This window comes from Ptychodera flava, chromosome 5 (assembly GCF_041260155.1).
Source record: "Ptychodera flava strain L36383 chromosome 5, AS_Pfla_20210202, whole genome shotgun sequence".
Lineage (NCBI taxonomy): Eukaryota > Metazoa > Hemichordata > Enteropneusta > Ptychoderidae > Ptychodera > Ptychodera flava.
The window spans coordinates 36,438,736-36,466,449 of record NC_091932.1 but is presented as its reverse complement, the minus strand read 5'-3'; the positions used below and the strand labels follow the sequence as shown (position 1 = coordinate 36,466,449).

Below are 27,714 nucleotides of genomic sequence, written 5' to 3'. Positions count from 1 at the left end.
GGTGTACTGAAAGTTGTAGCTTGTACTAGTCATAAAATAGAGTTAGTCTACTTGAATTTGTGAATGATACTATTACCTTGGTATTGTACTTATTCCAAGGCTGAAGCAATTAGAAAGCTTTGGAAGAAACAGTACTGATATTTGAATAGGGTTTTACCGCAGAGCTTTTCTGCCTATACAGACAATTTGTTGGTAAATTTTGTGACATGTAATACCAAAATATCTGCATTAATCAGATAGTAAATAAGGCGTCTTTACAAGTTTCTGAATAGAACAACATCATTGCAAGGACATTGTTGGACAAGGACATGGGACAAGGACAGCAAACATAAAATGGCACTGCTGTACTGGACACTTAAGTGTGCACAGTAATCTTGGCTCACAAACCAGCCAACTCATGGAAGTTTTACAGTGTTATGAAAAATTTTCTTGCACCGGTTGAAAACTTTCTAGAGTGGTATATATCAATTGAGCTGTGGGAGTTCACTGTCACATGTACAACTCACTTTGAATCAGATTCACCTGGGCAATAAAAATAAAGAGATGGATTTTTTGTATCGGGGTCCTGGAAGATATGGGAATCAGATTTCTTCAAAAAAATACTGCCGAAGATCGCAAAAACAAACAAAAAATAACAAGAAGACACAAAAAAAAGAAATTGATGCTTTTGCCGACACTTGGCTCTCCTGAATTCAATTTTTGAAATGCCCCAGGGGCACAATATTAATTATTCCGTGTTTTGTTTATAGTTTCTTGTTCTGAACCCAAAGTCATGAGGAAATTAACTCCAAATGAACCACAACCTTTATATGATCCAATGTATTTGTTGTGATATGCTGAATTTTAGCCTGGGCCAAACTTTATGTCGCCAATAACACTGCATTTTGCACACAGGGTGATACAACAGTATTTACATGGGTAATGCTTCACATTTTATAAACGGGAGGAGAATAAGAACTCTCGCTTTTCAAAAAAATAAATAAAAATTATCAATTGTTATGCTTACAGTGATTGTCCGTTTCATGAAACTTCACATCCTTTTTACATAATTCATCCAGATATTATATTACCATGATGTCTTATTTCATTTTCTGGTAGTCGTGTTCTTTTGTTGCAAATTATGAAAATACTCATTTCTTTGCACATGTTTTCACATACATTATACCAAGAGCCTGACACTATTCAAATTATAATACCAAAATACACCAATGATAGCTGAGCCAATAATGCAGGGACTGCTGTGTTTATGAATAAAACATCTAAAATTTTCTTACTTTTCTTCGTGTTAACTTAAGTGTTATGAGGTCAAAGGTCAAATAGCATTAAATAACACCTTAATTGGACTCCGAGTCAAAGTTATTGGACTCTGTTCTCTGATACCGAAACTCACTGTATGACAAAACTCCATAAGTGACAGATGCAGGTGTGTAATAATGGCTTCTTTTTGTGACATACTCATGAGAGTAATTGAAGGTGGTGTGAACATGGAAAAAAATGATAAAATTTTAGGTTTTAGTCACTAAAAATATACACCCAATACATTCAGTACTTCACACATTCAATAAATGGTAGTCCAACACCTGTGAATTTGAGTGAAATTATGCTGCTGAACATAATTTCTAGCAGGAACACTGCTACAAGGGTTGAAGTTTCATTCTGTGCACTTAGTAGACACGCTCAATATTCCCAGTCTACTCTCCATAGTGACGCAATGTGTGACAGGCATCCTTCGATTACTTTAATTCTGACTTTTTCTGGTTAAATTGGACTAAAAAGGTGTACAATCACTAAATACCAGGATTTACATTGTTCTAGATATTACACTTCGATATTGTTCATGTCTCGGACAATACCTCTGCTGCATGATTTACTCAGATATAAATCCCGGTATTCTGTGAATAACCTCATATTCTAAATGACAATGTAACTGTTGTCCTATCAGGTTTATGGTTTGTTCTGAAAAAAAAATATTTAGTAATTGACGTGGCTGAGTAGTTGGTGAATTCACTTTCTTTATTGACATCACATATCTCTGCTACTGAGCATGAACTTTGTACATGTAAAGTGTGAAACCAACAAAACGAAGAAAACTCAGAAACTTCGTAGATTGCTGTGGAAGTTAATGTTCAAAATGAAAGTTTTTTAAATTTCATTTATTAAACATCTCAATCGTCATTGTCATCTTGTATTTCTTCTTCGTCATCATCATCGCCAGCAACTTCACGGTTGGCTTGTTCCAACTTCTCAAGATGTTTTGCCAACTCTATTTCTTCAATGTCTGTCACTACTTTGGGCTGAAATACAAATAAATATGTTACATATAGGCATTGCCTCATAGTTGTCAAAGATTTGGGTGTTGAGTACAACTCCTTATATCAAAACAGTTATTCAAAATAAGTCTTGTAATTGAAAATTTCGAATTTCTTGTAAGGCCAGGGTGATAAAATTCTTTAGTTACTCCTAAACTCAAAAAACTTTGAACAGTAAGCGACTAAGCAGTTCAAACACACAAAGATAATTTTGCATGTGCAAGCTTTATATTTACCTGCTTGTTTCCATGAAATGTGTGCTCATCGGTGACTTTACTCAAAGAATTTAATTATCTGGGCCTGAGATGTTTTTGCGTGCAGTGCATTTATGCACTCTCAGAGTACCATGATGAAATCAGAAAATTCTTGAAGTTTTTTACTAATCAATTCAGCTATCAAAACAGACAGTTGTGTTGAATAATCCATTTCTACCTCCATGGACAATCCCAAAGAGATTTGGACAGGATTACCGTGACCTTTGCAAAGCCTCTTAACATAATAGGCAAATACAACAATTCCATTTCATTAAAAAGAAAAAAGACACAAGAGGTAATACCCAAAGAGAAATGTGAGACCAGACTCACACAAATTATATACAGGAGTGAATAGTGAAAATCTTTAAACATTACAGCTACTGGCCCTTAATTGTCAAACTGAGATTGCAATACTTACGGCCATTTTGACATTATAAACACCGCCATTATCTTCTATGTTGTCTCGTATGGATTGAATGGCAGTCTTTAATTTGGACAAACCCTCTGTGCGATCTAATGTTGTCGTAGTAACCACATAGACAGGTGGGGCTATTAGATTGATCTAAAATAGAGAGTTCAAAGTTGATTTCATTTTACTTACATACAAATAGTTTGCAAGCAGATATGAAGTTATCTCATACTGAAGCTGAATGGGGAATGTGAAATTCACCCACTTCAAATGCATCATTTTACGCCATCATAATATTTTATGTTTGAGACAGGATCTACATGATTACCAGCGTCTTGATGTCTTATCTTTAAGTAAACAGAGTATCTGTTGCTTGTTTTTGGCACTAAAAGCAATACCTTATAGCTTGAGGAAACCTGAATGAGTACTCTGCGAACTCTAACGCTAACCACAAATTTACGTGCTTAGTAGATTTCTGCAATTAACCCAAAGAACTGAATTATTGCCTTTAACTGACAATGCAGGCTTCTAAAACAAGCAAAATGAAGTTAAACCTAACTTAAATTAGTCTGCTTTTCACACAATGGTGTCTGATAATGTACACCTGCAGCTGTATTTAGTAACAAACCAGTAACTACGAACAGCAATATATATTGCTATACTGGGCCTGGGTTAGCCTAAGGAATGGAGAATCTTCATATTTGTATATTTGTGCATGGTATTTTGTTAGACGGGAATTTACCTTTATGGGCATCTCTTCTGTTGAATGCTGTAAGCCAGATCGAAGTGCAGTCTTCACTGCATCAATACCTTCATAACCGTAGCATGCAACCTCAATATCTGCAGCAAAATATATGTAAGAAACCGTAGTGTGTCAACCAGAGTGTGTCACAGAATAGGAACTTGTTCAGAGCCAGCACTCAGTACCAGTAAAGCTTTGCCTTTTGTTGATAACACTTGAGATAAAATGCACCTCAGGGACAGATATTCTGAGTCCAAAAATTTTTACAATGCTTTTCTGACCTACCACTTGTGGGGGTTCTTTTTAAAGCTCTTAGAGTAAAAAAATTTTCTCCATCATAGTTTTTAGAAAATTGAAAATATAATATTTTCCTATTGAGTAAAAATAGTGACAATAATCACTGTTCGCTCCCATACAGTTATCAAAACAAACCAACAATTGTATGAAACATGGCCATACACATACAGACAGACTGACATTCACAGACTGGCACAGAGTGATGACATTGCCCCCAGTGTGCCTTGGCCCATGAAGAGTGATAAAGATATAACAAAAAGCTGAATGTAATGATAAAATAGTTAAGTATAGGCCTACAGACACTGAGGGTGAATATGTTACAGCAATTTGATTAGTTTCTTTTCGTTTTCTACTTCTGTGATAATTTTTAAGACAATCATGCTGCAAGGCAGTTTTAATATGTATTGACAAACATGTTATCTTTTACAAGCACACAGTAAACTGTTCATGATTTTTCATTTACAATATTTGACATAGACTGAAATACATAACATGCAACCAGTATTTACATTTTGCCCATGCACCAGATACATGGAGAGATTTCAACATATAATCATCAACTCAGAAACCCTAAAGGGAAAAGTAAACATTGTTTTCTTCCAGAACAGCTGGTACATCCACATCTGGAGCAACATACAAACTTAACCAATTACACAAGGATGATGACACAAGAGATAAAGTTAAGAAATTTAACTGTGGTGAACTTGACTATTCCTTTCAAATCCTTACCTAACTTGATTGACATCTTAAACTAAAATACACTGCATGGTTAATTGCACACAAAAATACATCAGGGGTGTACCATTTGATAAAAGGGAGTTGTCTGGAAGATTGATGGGGAACATTATCTTTTTTATCCGATACATTGTACATTCTTTTTTCCCACTATCCCACCTTTTCTTTTTGACAAACCTTCTGTGGCTGATTTTTTTATTGACATTTGTTTGGATTTTTTTTTCAAAATCTGCCAGGACTCTTTAACATTGAAAAAAACTTTAAATATATTTGTTGGAAACCAAACCTGCTGAAATCACCTCAGCTATGTTTTCTCATTATTTTTTACCGCATTTCAACACCAAATACAGTTTACCATTTCAAATGCTTACTGAATCACCGCATTATCTTGAACATAGGGCCAATGTTCCTGAAGCTACTATAGACATGGATACAAAATTAAGTATTTCCTGACTGTATGAAATCATCTCACTAAGGTCATCCTAGGGACCTGTTAGCCAAATATTAAAGCTGTCTGACCAGCGGTTTTGAAAAAAACAAGCGACCCAATAGTCGACAGAGCTCTGCTGTGTTATGTAGAGAGCAACTTTTCGTGACATGTATTGATGAAGAAGGTTGAGATCTTTGATAGCTCATTGCAGGATGGCCTGACCTAAAATGGCAAAATTAGCTGCAAAAATACAAAATTGATGATTTCATCATAATTATGTATAAAAATGTATACCAAATATCAAAGCTATCACATGACTAACTTTTGAGAAACAAATATTTTGACCAAAAACGGCAAAAATTGACTCAAAAATACAAAAATTGAAGATTTCATCAAATTTCACTATATCACACTAAGAGAACCCCTAGGACCTGTATACCAAATATCAAAGGCATCAGACAAGTAGTTTTGAGAAACACATTTTTTGACCAAAAACGGCAAAAATTGCACCAAAAATACAAAATTGCAGATTTCATCATATATTCTATATATCATATTAAGTTTATCTGTAGGAACCTGTATACCAAATATCAAAGCTGTCAGACGAGCGGTTTTGATGAAATAAATTTTTGACCAAAAATGACAAAAAATTCCTTAAAAATACAGATTTGCATATTTCATCACAATTTGAAGAAATCCAAGTTGGGTTATCCCTAGGGATCTGTATACCAAATATCAAAGCTGTCTGACCAGCGGTTATGAAGAAAAAGATTTTTTACCAAAAACGCCTTTTTTGGCACTAATTTGCATATTTTTGGCAATGACAACTTCATTTGAACAAAATCTCATCTACAGCCCATCATCCATGTACACACCAAATATCAAGATGAAATGTGCAGCGGTTTTGGAGTTTTTGATGTTGACGGACAGACATACAGACATACAGACACACAGACATACAGACATACAGACATACAGACATACATACATACAGACATTTCCCTAGCCTATAAGAATAGCTTCCATTGCCATATATACATATGGCTATGGGAGCTAAAAACACAAGGATGTCAGCCATTTGAATTTCAAATATTGGTAGATGTTGGATTTTGTTTCTGTATTACCAAAATTTGCATGTCACTCCTAATTTTTATTCTTGATTTGGTAATACAATGGTTGAATGTTTCATTGAAGAAAGTTTGAGTAAATGTCCAATAGTCTTTCACTCTCTAGGCGCATAAAACCTAGAAAAAGTAATGTTAGTTTTGTCCAGAACCTATCCATAGTTTTGGTATGATACTCAAAACACATGCCAAGCATTATGGACTGCTTTTCTGTCAAAGCAATAAAACTGATTGTTTGACTGTGAAATTCAATAAATTCCCAATCCAATTTGAAGTCACACCGAAGGGACCTATTTACATAGTGAAGAAATCAGCAGCCAAAACCTTCAAGCTAAATCCCTTGTCCAAAAATAGTGGTTCAATAACTGAGTTTAATTGTTACAATTTTTCTGACTGCCATGCCTTTACATACTGTTGACTTCATCAAGCACATACATCCTCGCAAAACATAAACTAAACATCAAACACAAACTAAAAGCGATGAATACATGGCTAAACTCTCCAGCAGTTGATACATGTCATCAAAACTGCTCTCTTAATAAAAATGTGACATACATTTCAACATTGGTATCTTTGCAACAAATATAAAAGTTTGCTGACAACAGAAATGCATCAACTTTTACTTTGTAAATACCCTGTCTGAAATGTATCACTTCATTTGCACATTGCAGGTGATCAACCTTAATCCTTGCTAAATGGAATAGACTCCACAAAAGTATCAAAAGACAGCAAAATGTTGTACTTTATATATGACGATAAATATTGACAACGAAATTCATTTTTTTGCCTTTTACAGGACAACAAGCAATATGCAAGCAAACAATTAACTAAAACTTCCTGGTTAAAATTTGCAAGCAAAGATAGTTCAAGAAAGCCCTTTATGCAGTCAACGAGCAGTTATAACTGCGCCTTGCACTTTAACATCACATTGCATTTGTAAATAGGCTGCCCTCTGAGAACCCCATCCCCAGCTCAAACCTGACACCAAGCAACAAGAGAATTCCTAAATACATTGTTTTATCAAAGAGGAAACATCTGTATCATGCTGTCAATAATTTCAGTAAGACAATTCACAGATACTCACTATGGAACAATGATAAGCTTTTGCATAATTCCCTCATAAAGAATACATCAATATTTGTTTGTTTCACTTACCAGCTCTTATCTTTACTTGCTGAGGCGTCAACCGTCTTCTAATATTTTCTAGTAAAACTTTATGTGTTTCTTCATCCAAGGAACATTCATCTAACAATGTTGGATCACTGTGAAGAAAGCAAATGATCAGTAATTGCTACCTTTGAAGTAGAAAAGTAAGGAGGGCAAGACAGAGGATCATGAAAATGTGCAGAAAAACAAGTAGGAAAAAGGTGGATTGCTGAGGGGATAAGAATTAGGGCAGGGTGTGAATAAGAAATGAAAGTTGGGTAAGAATGAAGCAGAAAAACAGATCAATGTCAAGTATGATTTGCTAATAATTAGACACACCAATCATTAAATTTGTTATGAGCTTGATATCAAACACAAAATAATTTATGCCTCAATAATTATATGGTAAATTGTCTGCTCAGTGGTAAGATCCAAGGTCAGTGAAAATTTAAGTCACTCTGAAAACTACTGCAGTTGAAAAGATCCAAAAATCCAGCTCTTGCATTCCTAAGGAGACTAGATACATGTTTGCGTATACACGTACCATTCAACTATTCTATCAGTTATTTTCAACAAAAGTGAAGTTGGCCTTATGAATTGGTGAAAATTTCCATTTGCATTGTATAAATGAAAGAAAACACTTCTGTAAATATTTTACCTCATTTTTCATAAATTAAGGAAAAACTCACTAAAAATATAAAATTGAAGATTACTATGAAAAAAAGAAAATGACATAACCTTACCTAAGTTAAGTAAAACCAAAAAAAATTACAGGAATCTGACCAATAGTTCCTGAGTGTCCTAGGTTTTACCATTTTTACATTTTTCATATTTTCTTAGCTTATTTTAGGGACTGGCTTTTCATTTGAAGATCAGCAACTCTATAGTGCAAGGCATATCTCCATACGAAATATTTAAGAGATACAGGAGCAGTTTTTGTTTTTTGGACTGACTGCCAGACACACAGACATAAATAAATTCAGATATATCAGTACAGACACTGGATTTTCCCATCTATTGGATGCACTCCCATTCTCATGTACATGTGAAAAATTGGAGCGACCGGTAATAATCAGAGGAAATGATTGCAATGAATGACAATACTCACTTGACACACTGTTTAAAAGCATCATATGCAGCACCAGGTTGTCCGTATTTTTTGTCAAAATACCAAGCTGTCTTAGTATAAAGTTCTTCAAGTTGTTCATCACTGTCATATTCAAGGATTTCTCCAACATGCCGTAAAATGCTGTTAACCTGGGATTGTTAATTACCAAGATAAATTGGAATAAATAAAGAAATCACTAAAAGCTGATTTAAGTTGCCTATTTGTTCATCTGTCTGAGGAATATACAATGGCAACAAAGGTTTAATGCACACAGAATGTTTCCTACTTGTAATATGGTAAACTCTTGGATTTTTTTATTTTTTAACACATGCACTTATATGATACTGTACTCAGGGTTCTCCACAAGGGAACTTTGAGAGATGGGCAATCTAGGTATTTTTTGCAACAATCTATTCATATTTTAATTACCATACAAAAGAATACATTTGCACAACAAAACAATATTCAAATTGTGCATTGGTATGTCAATTGGCTGCCCCTCTGTTTTTCAATGTAGTGGAGAACGCTGGTATAGTTGAAAGAGAAACTGTATGGTGCAAAAAGATAACAGTAAATCATTTTGATTACCATCTCTCTGGTGACGTGGACATAATTTATTTAAGCATGTCAATGTCATCTCTTAGAAGTGGAAACAACTGACAAAGGAAATCAGCTGGAAAAACATCAGCTGATATTCCGGTACATTTTCCATCACAGCAACAGATGATTTCAAGCTAGAATGTATCTCAGGGAATGATGTTCAGAGTCTCAAACTGTTACCATATTTTTCCAGTCTACCACCTGTGAGAGCTTATTTTGAAGTACAAATGAAGTTTCAGTTTAATTATTCTAAAAATCAAAGTTTATTTGTTCCCTGTATAGTTAACATGTTGGCACATTACAATAACAGCCGTTTTGAATTGGTATTACCACCTCTCACCTATGGTTAGGGTCAGAGATGGCAATCAGAGATGGCGGAACACCCACACATCACTGAATCTTTCAGTCCAAAGTCAAGCATACACTTGTAAAGATCCAATGATAGCTAATCGATTTCATACTTACTGCCTTAGCTTTACTGTATTTTCTTCACATTTTTCAATTTCTTCCGTTGAAACTCTCCTTTTGGACAAATCAATGTAACCTGCAATGAACAAATTTGAAAACTGGCATGATTATCTAGATTTGTCAAAGCAAGAGCACTTCAGTGTAAAATGTTGCCTCCAGCTTTGACTTGCAATGTTGATTCCAAAATTGATCATGCGCTACTTCAATTTTGTCAGAGAAGTATTCCAAAATATATAACAGCAGTATAGCTACAAATTATAAGTGATACTCTAACAGTAAAGATGACTTCAATTATTGAAATAACCAATTTTTTCATTGAAACAAAAATACCAAGACACAGAAAAAGCCTACAAAGTTCATACCAACCTTTGTCTTTATCAACTCTGATGACAACTACACATTCATTACGACCAACTCGAATCAGTTTATTGATGGAACGTATACGTCTTCTGGACAATTCACTAAGTAGAATCATGCCTTCTATGTTCTTGTACTCTAGCAAATGGACGTATGCTCCCATCTCAGCAATGGAGCGTACAATCACCATGACAACATCTTCTTTTTCAGGAAATTTGTGTTCATAAAATCGACACGAGAGGGGCATTTTGACTGTGACAACTGAGTACAACCTGTAGGTACTAGTAAATACAGAGTAAATGACAAAATTATGTACATTTTTAATACAACAAGAGCGGGAAACTTTTATCGCTTGATTTGTATAGTCTTGTTCATTATACTCAACTGAGTATGTCAGTCACTTGTATCCCACTTTATCTAGCTGTCAGATAATATGAGGTTATCCCACGATATCAGCGCTTGGTTGGGACGTATACCACGAGTGAGGGTGAGAGCCGCATCACACGAGTCGAAGACGAGTGTGATGTGGCGCACACCCTCACGAGTGGCAATACGTCCCAACCAAGCGCTGATATTGTGGGATAACCGATTTATCATATGCCATGACCGTATATTATGTAAAAGGTAATTAAAAATAAAGAAATTTTATTAGTTTTTGTCAGTCTTTCGAAGGGACTATGTTTTTATATTCTGCCGCTGGTCTGAGCGCATTGATACATGTTTGTTTACAACAGCTGATCAAGTCGTCGATAGCATCGTGTCGGGTGTATATACAGTCTATTCAGGATTATTTCAGCGCAATTTACTGCAGTTCAGAAAAGGAATGGAGCCAATTTACTTATTCTGGTCACCGTCCCGGTGTTCTGGTGGATAATTATTACACGGACAATATTGTAAGTTTGAATTCACTGTATTAACTCAAGCTGAAACATGGCTGACGTGAACAGGAACGACGAAGTAGTGCGAAATACAACATATTGTAAACATCAACTTTTAATTTTCTACAACAACCTGTCCTGTAACTCTCTTTAGATCTGAAATAAAGGAACGTTAAATTCATATCTACTAGTAATATGTTTCGTTTTATATTGGTAAATTTTGATGGAAGTGAAAAAGATGGATTTGATCGTTAAATGCAAGATGAACATCATAACATCAAAATCGGAAATAAACAACAATTGATGACGTATAACGTGCCGTATCAGACTGATATTTTACGTTCCACGTCATGACGCGTCAGAGGAGATACGGATACGGTCATGGGTATATGATAATGTCGATTTTCACATATATGTGACGAAATGTAGCTAATAAAAATGGGCCTGTTTGGAAGGGGATCAGGCATTTAATACTAAAACCACTTCATTGCAAACCCTATTGTTCTACTTCATTACAAATCCACTTTGTTAGTGAGTGCTTAGGGTGTGGGTTTTTTGACATATCTTTATTTCTGATGTCAAATCTTATGGCCTCCACAGCCACAATATTGTGAAACTAATCTTTAAGACCTAGATTCAAAAGAATCAAGACCAAATTGCATGTTGGATATTGGGTTCAGGATATGTTTCGTGACATTGTTGTGATTTGTGGTAGATTGTAAACAGCCTGGCAATTCATGGTAAGGCTTCTTGTCAGTTTTTCAGTGAAATGGTTTGGGATGAAATGGTAAGCACTTTGGGACAGAATGCACTTGCATGAAGTGGTTAGTGGAAAGGCGTAAATGGTAAAGGACTTGGCGGTTTAGCTATAAAGTGGACAGAAAGGGTCAGGACACAGTGACTATGAACTTCAACATTAAAGGAACGATGGACGTGCAGTTTACAAAACTAGGCCTGATTGAAGTGTCGTTGATGATTCTTTCCAAATGCAATGACAATAAAAAGATAATTAGGCGAGTACATTTATTACATGCCCGTTATAGCAAACTTCACCGGCTCCATAGAATTCAATAGTAACTTATCAATGACATTGCAGGCTGCACAGTCATCATTTGACTGTAAGTTTTAGAAAATTATGCATGAATAATAGATCCAACCTATAACAGTGATTTTAATATATCAATGTGCCATCCGACAATGAAAATCGTTCAATTTTTCAGTAGATTTTGGTCTAACATGAAAAAAAAGCATATGATTATCATTTACATATAAACCCAAACATTTAGAGAGAAAACTATATGTAAGAGAGGCATGTAATAAATATTACAGCTCACACAAGGGATTATGCACCTTGAGTCATGAGACCCATTTGCCCTCCTGACATTGGGGAATAGTCACCTAACTTCGGGCATATAGTCCCTTGTTTGGGCTGTGATATATACTGTTGCTGCTTGTATTCATTGTGACATATTGTATGTCTACCGTTTCCTTGCTGTACTCAAACAGCAAAACATATAAAAACATAATTTTCTGGAATTTGAATGCAACTGGAAAAAAATCAGTGCTTCATCAAATATAACATTCTGTTTTTAGTATGGAATATGCTGCATTTGCGTAACCATACACGCACCTGTGCTTAAGTAAGAAATAAGTAAATTCATGAAACACACATTTCCTTTGTTGCTATCACTTTTTAGCCCTCTGCTTGTAGTTCTAAATTGATGGTAACCATGGAATACATGTAGGACCACAGACTCAAGCCATCATGACAATCGCATTTTGATGCATTCATCTCGGACTTCGATGATACACGTAATAAGCTACACATTGATAGTTTTAGTATCCCTTTTTATGCACTACAGCGTACATTCTTTCATTTTCACTTTCAGTCAGTATGCTGCTGCATACCTGAGGTTGTGTGCGTGTGATTCAATGGGCTAAGTAACATGCTGGTTGACACATGGGTTCCATCATATTTTTTTACATCATGATATATCAACTATCATGATATGTATATACAAGAGAAAATAAGAAAAGTATATTAAGTTGGTTTTCGTGTACGATTGTCGCTGTCTTATTTTCTTGGGGCCACTGGAAACTATGCATAGCGTAACAGATGGGCGTACAGAATAGTAAAGCTATTGTCATCGACTGTATCAACGTGCACACCCTTGACCACGTATAACCATGGATGGTTGACATTTTTGAAAGGTAATCGAATAAGACAGAGAAAAGACACAACTTGCCTTATATTAAAATGTTACTCTCGACGAATATGGCCCAAATAATGATGCTAAAACAAGCGCATACAATTCTGGTTCATTGACTGATGCAATGGCGGACAACCCATGTGGGCGACCTGTGACCTGAAAGAGCACATTTCCAGAATGTTCATTCGATGCTACACCGAGATTTTCATGGGGATAAATAGTTCCATATATAGATATTTTTGTACAAAGATTCAAATCTAATTTTTAAGCATTATAAAATCTGTTTGATATAATTGCCTTTGTCAGATATGGTGGCTATCATTTTTTTCTTTTCATATTTGAATTTGCAGCTGTAAAATAAAGTTGTCGAACAGCTCTGTGGGTGATATCTGTTTTTGAGTTTGTGGATACTGATCTATTGCGCATTTGTAACGAGGTAAGCATTCCCACCGTGCAGAATAGACAATGGCATACACATTGCAGTGCTTGATGAAATACAAGTGTATGCCCTTCAGTCGCCTATCGAGTATAGAAATCTTTTACTGCACACTCACTTACTATTCCCACACAACATGCGCAAGATGTGCCGCGTGCTCATTTCCTTCATCACGATTAATTACATGTACGATGTAGGCCGTGTCCACTATCTATGCCCCAAGTAGCTGCTGTAAAGTAGCTCGAGGTTTTGCCTGGGTATTTGGTATTTTTGCCGTCCGACCCAAATACCCAGGCAAAACCTCGAGCTAATGTACTGCAGCTATGCCCATAGCTGATGCATGGTGAAAGTGGCACACAGACCCTGTGCCTTATGTCACTGGTACCGTGCCAAAAGGTTACCATTTGCCCAAAATCAGGAGGGTAAATGGTCTCCTCCCTCAATAGTACAATTATAGTCCCTTGTTTTGGCTTTTAAGTTTTTATTACACACATCTCTTACATAGTTTTCTCTCCATATATTGAGCTTTAATGGCAAATTACAATCATGCGTTTTATTTTTATTTTAGACGAAAATCTTTAAAAAAGATATGAATGTTTTTCATCATCAAATGGCGCAGTGATATATATATAAATCACTGTTATGCAGTTAATCAAGTTTTTAATGCATAATTTTCTGAAAACCTGATTTCCTATGTAAAAGTTATAATTTGGACATTTTTAAATCCCAAAGTTGTCTTGTTGAAGATAGTTCTGGTTCACTTTCAGACAAATGATGACTAGGCGGTCCGCTACGTCATCAACAAACTATCGCTGTATCTTATAGAGCGTGTTATGTTCAATATGCTAGGCATGTTATAAAATCAATAGTTGCCTGTCAAGTTTGCAAGAATGTGTATGGATCATTATGATATTGCTTGTCAAGTTTGAAGGAGAAATTTTTTGCTTCTGTTTTGGAATTATAGGCTGTCTAGCTTGCTAGATAGTGTCATAGGCCCGTGGATTGTACATTTACCCTGTCAAGTTGGCAAGCTGCCCTTGATGCAAACTGATAAGACTGTATTAAATTTATAACTTATTTTTCAGAAGTGAATAGAATGAGCCTGTATAGCGGTACCACAAGTGGTTTTGGTACAACAGGATCTGTGTTTGGTCAAACAGCTGCTGATCACAATCCTATGAAAGATATAGAAGTAGCATCACCACCAGATGACAGTGTTAGCTGTATGGCATTCAGTCCCATGGCTATGGGATCTACATTTCTCATTGCTGGTTCATGGGCTAATGATGTAAGTTATGATCTGACAGAGATTCCCAGTCACTCCTGATAAATATTCATTAAGGCTTTGCAGCATTAGCCATTTTTAATTGAAAAGACCATCTTAAGGCTCCCTCTGTAACTTCTAGATTTTCTCTGTAATAAAATAATACATTTTCTATTGATGCTAACCCTAAACTAACCCTGACTGTTGTCTATTTCAAAGTCACATTGATGTGGATCCTTTGAGGTATGTTCTCAGTTAAGTTAATTTCAGGTACATAGAGTTGTTGATTGAATGAGTTGCAGAAAAGTACTCCAATAGGGCCAATTGATAATAGTAGCACAGTGCCATCACTATTCAAAAATAATATCTGTCCCAAATTTTACGTACAGCAAGTCTTTTATACCTCAGGAAATTTCCAAGACTAACTTTGCCATTGCAAGTGGCAAATTTTGTGGCCAAGATATCTTTTTGTTTTATACATTAAAATTAATAGAAATTTGTACACTGAGACAACATACTGTATGTATGTCATTAAATCTGATATACAAATTATACAGCTCACCGAGTACACTAGCTAGCAACTTGCAGAATCTAGGCCAAAGAATTGTCACATGAAATTATGACTTCAGCGATCACATGTATTTCCATAAATCCATATACAGTTGTAATGTTTCATTTGTGACTATAATGCCTACTGAACCGGAAGATACGGTACTCTGTGCATATGAGTGCTGGTGTTTCCCAGGCACTTTTAAGGCATCATACATAGGAATTCTGTTTTGGTTGGGGCTTCATTGCATCATGGCTAGCAAAGCAAGAGTAGAAACACACATCATCCAATTTAATGTCCGTCCAGTTCTGAGATCTTCTGTAAGCTGCCCCTATGATTGCAAGTACTTGCAGTGTTCCAAATATGTACCGTTGCATGTCTAAGTTGTACCAATGATAGAACTTTCCTAATAATGGTAGTTCACGCCTCGAAAATGAAAGACTTAAACTTTTTCTGAAACTTTCTTCAAACAGAGTTTCAACCATTCTCGCAAAATTAAGAATAAAAAATCTGGGTAACCATGAAAATTTGGGTACTGCAGAGGCAAATTACCAAGTATTTACTGATATTTGAAATTAAAAATGGCCGCCATCCCTGTGTTATCTCTATGGGGAAAATAAAATTCCCAACTTCACCAATGAAAACTAAACCAATGAAAACTCTGTTTACTCCATAAGTTTCACAATGAGCCTCCGCAAGTGGTAGGCCAAAAGAATGTTATAAAAGTTTGAGAATCCAAATATCTGTGCTCGAGAAACATTCTATCTTATTAAGCCAGCACTTTTGGTTCAGATATTATCTCCTTCAGAATGTATAAGGCATGTCTCAATTTACTTCAAAATGGGTTCATAGCATAAATGCTCGTTATCATAGACTTAAATCTCAGGCAGATATCATCACTGACAATATATATTCTAATTTATGATAACTAATAGGTAAGATGCTGGGAAATCCAAAACACAGGACAGACAGTTCCCAAAGCTCAACAAACACATACTGGACCAGTACTTGATGTGTGCTGGCATGATGTAAGTACTGTCTTGTGGACCCATCATAAACATTTGAAAGCAGTCACATCCCACATATATCAAGTGTATATAATTACCTTTGCCTTCAGGATTTTCCATAAGATTGATGTAGCTCTGTCAGAAAAATATAATATAATGGTATTACATTACTCAAAGAGGTTATGAATATAAAATTCACAGGTAACATGCGTTCAGCAAAGATTTAATTTGGCTGGCATTGTAAAAGGATGTATACTTAGACCAACCAGTCATAGAGTTTCCTCTTTCAGTAATAAATGTATAATTCTCATCCAAAGTTCCCCATTAACACGCCGTTTTAAATCATACATATCATGTTATATTATAGGATGGTACAAAAGTATTCACAGCATCAAGCGACAAAACTGCCAAAATGTGGGATTTGAATTCCAACCAAGCCATTCAAATAGCTCAGGTAAGGTTTACTTTCTCAGATCGGTACACGCTCAGATTTTGGTTTTACATATTATCAGGGTAACAAAATCATTACAGCATACAGGTTAAAATGTCAAAGCCTCTGTTGATCTTGCAAAACTGAAAATTAATCTAGTTACAGTTCCGCAATCATAACAGCAATGTAAATGTTGGAACTTTGACTTTTACTGTGGTTTTACGACTTATCCGGACACCAAACTTGCTAATTACCCAGCAACTTCGCTGATGATATTGAGACTTTGATCAGTAATTACCAAAGCACTTTGGTAATTCACCTCAAACTTGATACTTGATCTGGCTGCAGTAACTCCATGGGTGGCAAAGTGTAAACACAGACGCTGACAGCCACAGTGCATACAGTGATAGCATAAACCAATTTGAGACATGAGTTTGTACTAAAAGTATTCAACAGTGTACCCATACAAAAATTGCTGAACAAAGTGATGAAAATGGCACAGGACAAATACAACTTGCAATGCAGTAGACCTGCCCACTGCACCAAAATATTTCTGTAACTTCAATGCTTCAATGGACATCATATCTGATTGAACAGTCTTACTTCAATACTTTTCCACTCAATTTGTGCTGATTTAGGCACAATTATTGAACACCACTCAAACTTTCAATCACTTTCCTAAATCAAGTTATACCTGCAGAAATTGTAAAGGAAGCTAGAATACAGAAAAGATTTTCAATCTCTCTATCTCCATGAACTGGCATTCCTCGATCACATTTATGCTGATAGACAACCATTGCCAAAAGGCAGCAAAACTCCGCAACGATTTCGAGCTAAACTGACACAGTATTTCACATCCCTGCATCAAATAAAATTGAAAACACAATCCCATCAGTGACATTTGGTAAAATTTTCCCATGAATCATATCTTAAAATTTAAAAAAAGTGAAACAAAGACGTCTTGTACTTTGCCGATCAACAGCACAGTGTGAACTGTGGAGTGGCATCTGCATTGCCTGCACATAAAAGCAACTCAGCGTACCTCAGTATTATATGGTCTGCATCTTATGAAAACAACAACTGGCAGTGAAAGTTGTAATAGTCACCGGTAAAAACTCTTCACAGATGAAAGTATAATTGTTTCAAACGAATGAAACTGCAGGTTTTAGAGAAGGAAAACCAATGGGGGATGCGTGGAGTGGGACTATTCTATTTAGGTGACGGATTATAAATAAACTGGATATAAACGTAGGATTTTCCTCACAATGCTGTAATAGGAATTCCAATGTCCCCTTGTTTTACATTTTGTAACATAAGTAATAGTTTTTGCTGCTCTGAAAAGTAATTAAACAAACTCTAACGACCCATTATACTCTTTAACCTCTCCGTAGTTGAGTTTTACATGTAACACGATGAACAGCACACATGTACATATGTTGGTTTTACTGAGGAATGCTGTTCAGTGGAATGCCAACCCCTGGTCACAAATTAGTTTATGGCACTAGTATGACTAGTAGTGACTTTGTATACACATTGTATACCCCATGGCGCACTCATGCAGCCAGATCAAGTATCAAGTTTGAGGTGAATTACCAAAGTGCTTTGGTAATTACCGATCAAAGTCTCAATATCATCAGCGAAGTTGCTGGGTAATTAGCAAGTTTGGTGTCCGGATAAGTCGTAAAATCACTGTAATAGCATTTCTGTTATGAGGTTGCAAGCTTTGTGTATGCCAAGAATTGTAATCTGCCTACATTATTCAAAAAGTTGATCAAATCTTTGGTCAACAAAAATGCTGTCCCTCTAAGTGAAAATTGTATGTGAGTAATTTTATTTTTCTGTTGTACAGCATGATGCTCCAATTAAATCAATACATTGGATAAAAGCACCAAATTACAGCTGTGCAGTAACTGGAAGCTGGGACAAAACACTAAAGGTAAGAACAAAATTCAGAAATAAAAGCATTTTCTTTCATAATGCTTGCCGTGTAATGTGTCAAATTAATATTTTCACTTCTGAATCAGTAAATTTATATTTCTGGACAAGATGCTGTCTTTAAAGATGACCTTTTCTTCATTTTAATGCCATCAGTAGTTTTAATGAATATCTATCTTTGCATGATAGCATTTTAGCATTTGAAATTGGCATGGAAGAGATGAAATTCAAAAACTGTTATCTATACATTTTACCTTTAGTTCTGGGATACTCGCACTCCAAACCCTATGATGACTTTACAGCTTCCAGAAAGATGTTACTGCATGGATGTAGTAAGTATAATGAATTTTTAGCTCAATTTGGTATAAGTATACCGAAGAGAGTGTATATGGTAAGTCAGTGGTGTCTGTATGTCTGTTTGTCTGTCTGTATGTATGTATGTATGTCTATGTACCGGTATGTATATGGTACATATGGTCTGTATGTATGTATGTCTGTCTGTATGTCTGTATATATGTCTGTATGTATGTATGTCTGTATGTGTCTGTCTGTATGTACGTCTGTCTTTCTGTATGTCTGTCTGTCTGTCTGTGTGTATGTTTCTTTGTTTGTTCACTTCAAAGTAAAAAATCTCAGCACATATCATCTTATTATTTGCTGTACAGCTGCATCCAGTAGTGGAGGTTTATATTTGTTCGAGTGATCTTGATAGTTTCAAAAATGTGCAAACATTAGAGTTGTGTAATGGGAGAAACAAATGTCGAAGATTACTTTTATGTAAATGAAGACATAGGGATTACTTCTGTTTTTGCTAATTTTCAGAGCAGCTTGTTACAATATAGGTTTTATTTGTCACATGCAACATGGAATAGGGTGATACATATGTAACAAAATCCTGTACAGTGTGTATGTCCATGAAATATTTTCAATGTTTACCAGTGAAAATTATTATGTAACCATCCTATTGTATCTAATTTATTATTTCCTTGTAGATGTATCCGATGGCTGTAGTTGGAACGGCTGGACGAGGAATTATTGTGTATCAATTAGAAAATCAACCATCAGAATACAAACGTATTGAGTCACCATTGAAATACCAGGTGAGAATATCTTAAATATAAAGTCTTTATTGCAAGCTTAAACGTTTATTCCAAACGTTTGTTATCAAGTAATAATATTCATAGTCCTTTTATAACCATTGTAAATTTGTTGAAAAGTCTTATTTGACTGCATGAGACAAATGAGAAACTAAAGTTCAAGCCAGCCGTCAATAGTTACTATTATTTTTAAACTTTATGTTTTAACACCTATATTTAGTTAACATTGAACAAAAGACATATGAAATCTATGGAATTTATCAAGTTGTTGGAGATTGTTGAATTTACGAGTTTAATTTACAGTTTCATTGAGAATTGAACATACTTCCAGCAGAATTCAGTCTGGTTATTAAAAACTAATCCTCTTTGATGAAAAGGAATAGTGTCACATTTGTGTCATGCTTGTGGACAGGTAATGAATGAATTCTTGTATTTCCCACTCACCATAAGGTGTTTTCAAGGCAGGTCTCAACAAGTAATTCTGAATCTTTTTTTGTAGCATCGTTGTGTTGCAATATTCAAAGATAAGAAACAAGCACCCACTGGATTTGCACTGGGTAGTATAGAAGGACGTGTTGCAATTCAGTTTGTTCAGGCTGCTAACCCGTAAGTTATGTCTCTTTGCCAACATTTTACAGTATGAAAATCCTGTGAGTTGGCTCTTTGAATACAATAGCAATATAAAATGGTTTAATACGTATACCCTGTGTTACTGGTGTTCTAAATTTTTTGTTCAGAACAATTACAAATCTTTGAAGCATTAATTAAGAATGTGAAAGGTCACTTCTTTTGAATAAATTGATTTTACATAAACCATCTGAAATGAGACTGACATTGTAGGTGCACAAAGGCAAACTGTAAGATTTCTGGCATGTCTTTATTGTTGTTTCGTCTGTTTTCAAGTTTAGGGCAATCTGGGACAGTAAAGAAGGCCCTGCTTTAGCTAGAAAATAAAATCCAGAGAGACAAACATTTGAATATTGAATATAGAGTAGTAAGCAGTGTATATCACAAGTACATGCACTGATCAGTGTTGGATTGAGTGTCAGGATAACTTATGACCTACTTTAACATGTCACAACAGCAGCATGGCTCGTGTTTGTCTGAACCCTATGATCATTTTAGTTGGTATACAATATGCACATTAATTTAGATTTTGACACCAGGAGTCCAAAGGAGTTTGGTTTTCCCTTAGTTCCACAAAACCACTCATATATATAGTTTAACTGCGTCTAAAAAGATATTCAAAGCTTACTCCCTCGTATGTACTTCAGTTAAAAATACGGTACTAACAAGTATGGGACTGAATTGTTTGATATAGATACAGGTCATATGTAAATTGATTGTGATCAAAGTGGGAGCCCAGTTTCATTTATGCTATTTTTTATTTGCAGGAAAGACAACTTTACATTCAAATGTCATCGATCAAACGGCAGCACCAATTCAATCCAGGATATATTTGCTGTAAGTAAAATAATTTTTTTATTCAACTGAAACACTCAATCTGTGTCGACAGTTTGCCTATCAAACCTATTGGCACTGGTTAGCCTCTGACGCATTGCAGAACGCTTGAAAGGTCGCTCTACTGCCTGTTAAAGGTATACAGTCACCTGTAATCTAAGAATGCCAATATATGGTCAAAGGGGTATTCCCTGGTATTCAAAATGGGCACTGTTTTCAAACAGCCACCCGCTTAAAATCTGTGATTGGTTAAATTTCCTCTTTCTATGGTTACTGTGCCAAAATTGGAACAGGTGACAGTATACCTTTAACCAGCAGAGTTTACAACTGCACCAGTTGGCATTGGTTACCCAGGATGGGAATACTGTTAGTTTGTGTCTCTCCACCAGAATTCATTCTTAACTCTATTTCACCATTAGAATCATCCAAACGTACTTGTATCATTTTACTATAGTACAGCAAAAACATCAATTTCTTTTATATTTTAGTTAAGGTAGTGCACGCCTCAAAGTTTTCTCAATGAAACTTTCGACTGTTCTCTTTACAAAGCATAAATAAAAATAGCGCCAATGGCACTTGATCACAACTGGCACATTGTGAAACTACTCTATCTCTGGGTACACCTGTACATGAAATACTGAATGGGTAGGTGCTGCGGCTTTGGAGTTTGTCAGTAAATGCACACAGAAAACAAAGTCCCGAAGTAGCGAATTCCAGCCATTTTCAAACCACACTGTTTGTCAGTGGGGTAAGCAATATTCGCAAAAATCACATTTCCAGGCTAATAGACTATGTTTTACAAAATCACACGTCCTTATTACAAAATAAAACGATCTTTGTCTTTAAATCAATGCGCCAGTAAACAGGTCCAGCAGCTAGTTATGTCATCAAGTCTGTAATATTAAGGGTAATAACAAATGTGAGAAATCTTAAACATTAAATATGTTGTTTTTTATCAATTTTATTACCAAAAGCGCATGAAAATCTCTGATACTTTGAATCAGCCATCCTGCATATTTGTAACATTCATCAAAACCTCATTTCTGTTCAACAACTCGTTAAATAGTCCACAATGCAGGATTGGTGTACATTCCAAAACTACATATATTGAAGACCCCTAAAATCAATTAGTTAAAGGGGGGGGTTAGAAATTTCCCAAAACTAAACCGCTGCTCCGTTTGGCTCCATTTTTCGAATCGGAACCTTGGAATTAGTCTGAATATCTCTACCAAATATCAATGCAGTCTGTTCAGTGGTTTTGACTTTTTGTCGTTTACGGAAAATGGACACTGTCCATCACCGGTTGAAGCTAACCCTATATCACAACTTCCAGATGTGATAATGACCTATGGTCATTATGTTAAAAAATACCACCAATGGCGCTTGGACATAATGACCGCCTAGTATTATCGGCATTTATCAACAACCACACTCACTGTGAATTAGACAGACCACGAAGTCAATGAGCACACATATAGCTGAAAGACTATTTTTCACATTGCGATTTTAAGCTCATTTTTATGAGAAAAGAGACATGTATATGTATATGGAGAAAAAGCAGAAGACATATTTGTAAATTGTTTGTTAAGTGACAATCATATATGCATCTCTTGAAATTTTGTGGTTATAAGGTATAACAGTAGTGTAAGAATAATGAGGTATGAATAAGTTAGTAAAGCTAAGTTGACAGTAATCATAGACTCTCGAGAAAAACGGGACAGGCAACTCCGATAGAGAACAAAGGGTCTATGGGATTAGCAGCTTCCGATCTATCTTGGAATAATTAAGAGGTGTTAATGGGTCGGGGAAGGAATGAAGCTGGGCCCGATCAATTGCACAACGTCCGGTTCATAGACACGTGCATGCGGGTATACGGTAATAATGTTTTCGGATTACAAGTTATTCCGGATTACCCGCAAGTCCATTTTTAGAAATAAAAGTGTTACAACTATTTTGAGAAGAATTCGTCAAAATGGTTTTAAAGTACTCTTTACATATTGGTAGCGAGATTCGATGCAACTAGAAGTCTGCAGGGAGTCAGTATGTTGCTGTAAAGTGACAAAGTTTCGAATAGAAATCCGAAACACATACCGCTGCAGTTCCAGACTTAACAGCAGTTGACATCACAGAGTTGTTTACATTCCGCAATCGTCCGTGTATCTCCGAATTTTCCCTCGTTTTTGCAGTTTTTTAACCGTCGGAATATTTTCTGTGCGAGGAGTGCTCCATGATTCGGTAAAGTACGTATGTTATCTACTGAAATTTTGTTGTTTGAAAACTGTGAACGGCCAAATTTACAAGGACAGCGTTCAGCTTGTGTAAATGCATGTCTACCTTACCGCTTCTGACTCCATCAACCGATGGATAGTCCCGATTTATCGCGAAGTTTCTCCTGACAGCGAAAGTCAGTGTTACAAATGTATTTTTTAGTACTTTGCGGATGTAAACATGTGTAGCTTATCCGAACTTTGGTGTTTCTTTAGGCTAAAACAGTACCAAAATGTTAGAGGTCGTTTTTGAGCTCCGATGGAGTAGTCATTTTTTGTGTTCCCTGATTTTCGTCAAATGTTGCGTGACAGATGAAATAAAGGTCAGATTTTCGTTTCGCAGGACTGGGGAAGTGTAAACCTGTCTAACTTGTAAGTGTTTGTTGTTATCGGAGATTTTTATGGTAGGGAACTTATATTGTCGATATCTAGCAAGAGTTTTCTGTAGCGTCTATGGCTAAATGTACACTGTTTTTATCGTCTGGTTTTTTCCCGTTGGCTTCGGCTTGAATCCAAAATGTGATCTTCATCGTTACCATAACATTCACCATGACTAGTATCAAAAACCCTCAAAATTCTCTGTGTCATTATTCGGAACGTGCCATGCAAGAGCAAAGTGTACATATTCAGAACGTCAGTTTGATCGTTAATGAGATTCAGTGTTAAGTAGAAGTATTGTTGTCGGGGACCGCTTGGCAAATAAACTTTAATGTATTCCAAGATAGATCGCACAAAGAAACCTCAGCAGTTGCCTGTCCCGTTTTTCTCGAGAGTCTATGCAGTAATTAAGATTACACAATTATACACTAAGCTGGGGAAATCTGATTGAAATAAATGTTGAAAAGTAGCAAAGTCATGGTCATCTTTTGTCTAATACCTTGTGTAAGTTCATGAACTTTACATAAATCTTGCCATAGATTTGTTGCTAATGGGCAATAACTGTGTTACAGATCATTTGAGAGCAATCTATCCATGACAGGTTTACTAGTAAATTGTAATATACTTCTATTTAAAGGAGAGAAACTTCTCAAATATTTTTTTTCCCTGTAATTTGCTGTGAGAACACATGGACAGATGCTCAGGACTGTATGCTGGTGCTACCTTGATGACTAACCTACAACTTGTAACGTCATTGTCTAACCTGTTCACCCCAATTTCCTGTAGACAGGTCCACACTCTCCATTGATAACAATGGGTTTGGGCCATACCATTGTAGTGAAAGACTGTAACATGTGAGGTTGTGGATACTTAATCTCTGGAATGTCAAAGTCTGTATATTGACTCAAGGATGTTTACTTAACAAATGCCTAGGGTCATCTCAAAAGTGAGAATCTAAACTATGAAATATGTTTTTTTTAATGCTTTTGATGCCCAAAAGACAATAGAAATCTCTTACACTTCGAATCAGCCATCCTGCATATTTCTAACATTCATCAAAACCTCATTTCTGTTCAACAACTCATAAAACAGTCCACAATGCAGGATTGGTGTACATTCCAAAACTACATATATGAAAGACCCCTAAAATCAATTAGATAAAAAGGGGGGTTAGAAATTTCCCAAAACTATCTAACCGGCGCTCCGTTTGGCTCCATTTTTCGGAATTGGAACCTTGGAACCAGTCTATGTATTGGTATCAAATATCAACGCAGTCTGTTCAGCAGTTTTTGACTTTTTGTCGTTTACGGAAATGGACGACATCAAACACCGGTTGAAACCACCTCTATATCACAACTTCCAGTTGTGATAAAAATCAGGGATCACATGTAAATTTTGCCACAAAAGATACCAATTACCCAACATTTACGGATATTTTAAATTCAAAATGGCTGCCATCCCTGTGATAACTGGGGAATAAAATGAAATTTTTGTTTCAACAAAACTAAGATGGTGAAAATTTATTTACTCAACATGCTTCAAAATGAGCCCCAACAAGCAGTAGACCACAACAAAATTATCAAAATTAAAGAGTCCAAATATCTGTCTACAAGGTGCATTCTTTCTGAAGTATCGTTGCTAAGAGATGAATCTACGTATCCAAGTGAAAATGCCAAATTACTATAGCCTAGTTTCTATTGTTTAAACTTTTATAGTAACAAACTTGTCCAAGTTATTTTGATCAGAGTGAAAATTAATGCTGTGAAGTCGTTCAAATATCCCTACCATGTAAAGTACTGTGTTGCAGAGTCAACTCTGATTTTCCCCCATGGTAATTGGTTACGTGTGGTTTTAGGTGAATGGTATTGCATTTCATCCTGAACATGGAACTCTGGCAACATGTGGCTCAGACGGAAGATTCAGCTTCTGGGACAAAGATGCCAGAACAAAACTGAAGACTTCAGAGGCATTGGAACAGCCAATCACATGTTGTACATTCAATGCACAGGGCAATATATTTGCATATGCATCGAGCTATGATTGGTCAAAGGTAAGGGTGTGTTACCTGTATTTGGTATCGTTACCATGGTAATTATATCTTCATGCTTTTGAATGTGGTCATCAGGAGGAAATGATAGATATCTGAAGGACAGTTGCTTCTATGTCTCACTATCATTACTAGAATTTATCTTCTTATTTCAGGGCCATGAGTACTTCAATCCTCAGAAGAAAAATTACATTTTCCTCCGGGGCAACGCTAATGAAGAGCTCAAACCAAGAAGTAGAAAATAACTCGTAAATGCACGTCAATGACACAAATTCAGAAATGTAAGATGTCACTCTTACATCTCACAGAAAGAGCTATTACAACTGCTTTGCCTTCTGTAAATGAAAGATCCCAAGTGTTAAGGACTGTCTGATGAACAAGTACATAGTTTCATCAATAGAAACATACAAAAAAAGAAAACAAAGATAGAAAAAAGAAAATGACGATAGAGTTGATGTGGCTGTCATTACAATACTACTTGGTCTGAAATGCCACATTTACCAGGGTAGTGACTTCACTCATAAGTTACACATTATTCAAGCAATGTTTGTTATCACAAGTATAAGTATTAAACAGCTTTCAAAATTCAAGAGATATTTTGTTATGGCTATTTAAGCACTGAAGTAGCATCTAGCCAAAAACCCATTTGGTAGAGTTGTCTTCAGACGTGCATACATTTTTTTCTTCAGCTATTTCCTGAAATGGACAATTATCTTTTCCTTTTTGTTGTATATACTGGATAGTGTATGCCATTTGTCATTAAAGTCTGCAAATTTATAAAAATTGTGAAATGTGTCCCTATTTTGACGTACTAACGTGTTACCTGTAGGCAGATCCACACTTTTCAGTGAAAACCATGGGTGTTGGCCAAAGCAGTTCACTGTTAAAATGGCTTGTACAATTTAAAGTTTACTTGAAACTGAGCTGTGGTAATTTCTGCTGAACTGCAAATCTGTTCAATAAATTTGGACCCTTCAAAAGTATGACACAGTGTCACTGTCACAATAACAAGTTAATGGTAGATTGACACAAAGTACTGAATGTATGTAGCAAATCAAAAGTAATGATTCCCATCTACACATGAAATTTTGCATTTACTTTACACAAAGATGGTTTGAGAAAGTTCATTTGCCCCAAAAATACCATATTGCAGGTTTTGTAATGATTTATACAAAATGTTATACAGATCATCTCCAGGGACTTTATATCCAGGTTCAAAACTAGCTAATAAGCTATTCCAGAGATTTTTTTATTGAATACTGAAATTTTCCCCAAAATATTGTTATGCGAACTTCCAATGACTTAAAGAAACCTAAATGAGGTTAATACAAGGAACCCTCATATCACGTTTGAAAACAATAGAAGTGGTCACAGAAAAGGCAATTTTTGACAAAAAAGGTGGAAAAGTTGCACCAAAATACAAAATAGTATTTCAGACTACACATTACCCTAATTACTAAAATCCATCAAATATGCAAACAAGCAATTAAATGACATGATCCTGCTACATGTTTTTGCACATAGTTACAGCTTTGGTATATAAAGATCTGTACCACATTTCATTTAATTTGAGTCTGTATTTCTTGACATATTAAAAATTCATTAAATATGCAAATTAGATATGACACAATACTGATATATGTCGTTGTGTGCTATTAGAGATCAGTGTTACCACCATCAATACAAAGTTTTATCAAATTTGGCACAGTCTCAAGACACAGGGCTCTTTTGTAAGAAATTGCTAAATATGCAAATTAGCACTAATCATGCATGGT

The 27,714-nt window shown here is 35.6% G+C and overlaps 2 protein-coding genes across 3 annotated transcripts; one reads left to right on the top strand and one right to left on the bottom strand.

Moving 5' to 3' along the window:
- Positions 1–1,992: 1,992 nt before the first annotated feature.
- Positions 1,993–13,224, bottom strand: LOC139133808 (eukaryotic translation initiation factor 2 subunit 1-like). Its single transcript, XM_070700575.1, is given in 9 exon segments — positions 1,993–2,294; positions 2,982–3,125; positions 3,715–3,812; positions 7,456–7,562; positions 8,555–8,703; positions 9,620–9,639; positions 9,642–9,698; positions 9,989–10,251; positions 13,104–13,224. Coding segments are annotated over 8 exon segments (942 nt in total). The 5' UTR covers positions 10,227–10,251; positions 13,104–13,224; the 3' UTR covers positions 1,993–2,165.
- A 197-nt stretch (positions 13,225–13,421) lies between these two features.
- Positions 13,422–26,730, top strand: LOC139133806 (mRNA export factor-like). Of its 2 annotated transcripts, XM_070700573.1 has the most exons (11): positions 13,422–13,503; positions 14,589–14,791; positions 16,253–16,345; positions 16,692–16,778; positions 18,604–18,690; positions 18,950–19,021; positions 19,682–19,789; positions 20,286–20,392; positions 21,181–21,250; positions 25,748–25,942; positions 26,095–26,730. In XM_070700573.1, the coding sequence occupies exons 2-11, from the start codon at positions 14,600–14,602 to the stop codon at positions 26,182–26,184; spliced, it is 1,101 nt and encodes a 366-aa protein (XP_070556674.1). In that variant the 5' UTR covers positions 13,422–13,503; positions 14,589–14,599; the 3' UTR covers positions 26,185–26,730. The 2 variants fall into 2 exon arrangements, with proteins under 2 accessions (XP_070556674.1, XP_070556675.1); XM_070700574.1 differs by lacking the exon at positions 13,422–13,503 and having other exon boundaries at positions 14,583–14,791.
- Positions 26,731–27,714: the final 984 nt, after the last annotated feature.

Excerpts from the sequence above, each read along its gene's own strand:
- LOC139133806 (XM_070700573.1), top strand. The coding sequence starts at position 14,600 with ATGAGCCTGTATAGCGGTACCACAAGTGGTTTTGGTACAACAGGATCT. Across the intron at positions 16,346-16,691 it reads TTGATGTGTGCTGGCATGAT|GATGGTACAAAAGTATTCAC; the intron begins GTAAGTACTGTC and ends GTTATATTATAG. Across the intron at positions 21,251-25,747 it reads CAATCCAGGATATATTTGCT|GTGAATGGTATTGCATTTCA; the intron begins GTAAGTAAAATA and ends GTGTGGTTTTAG.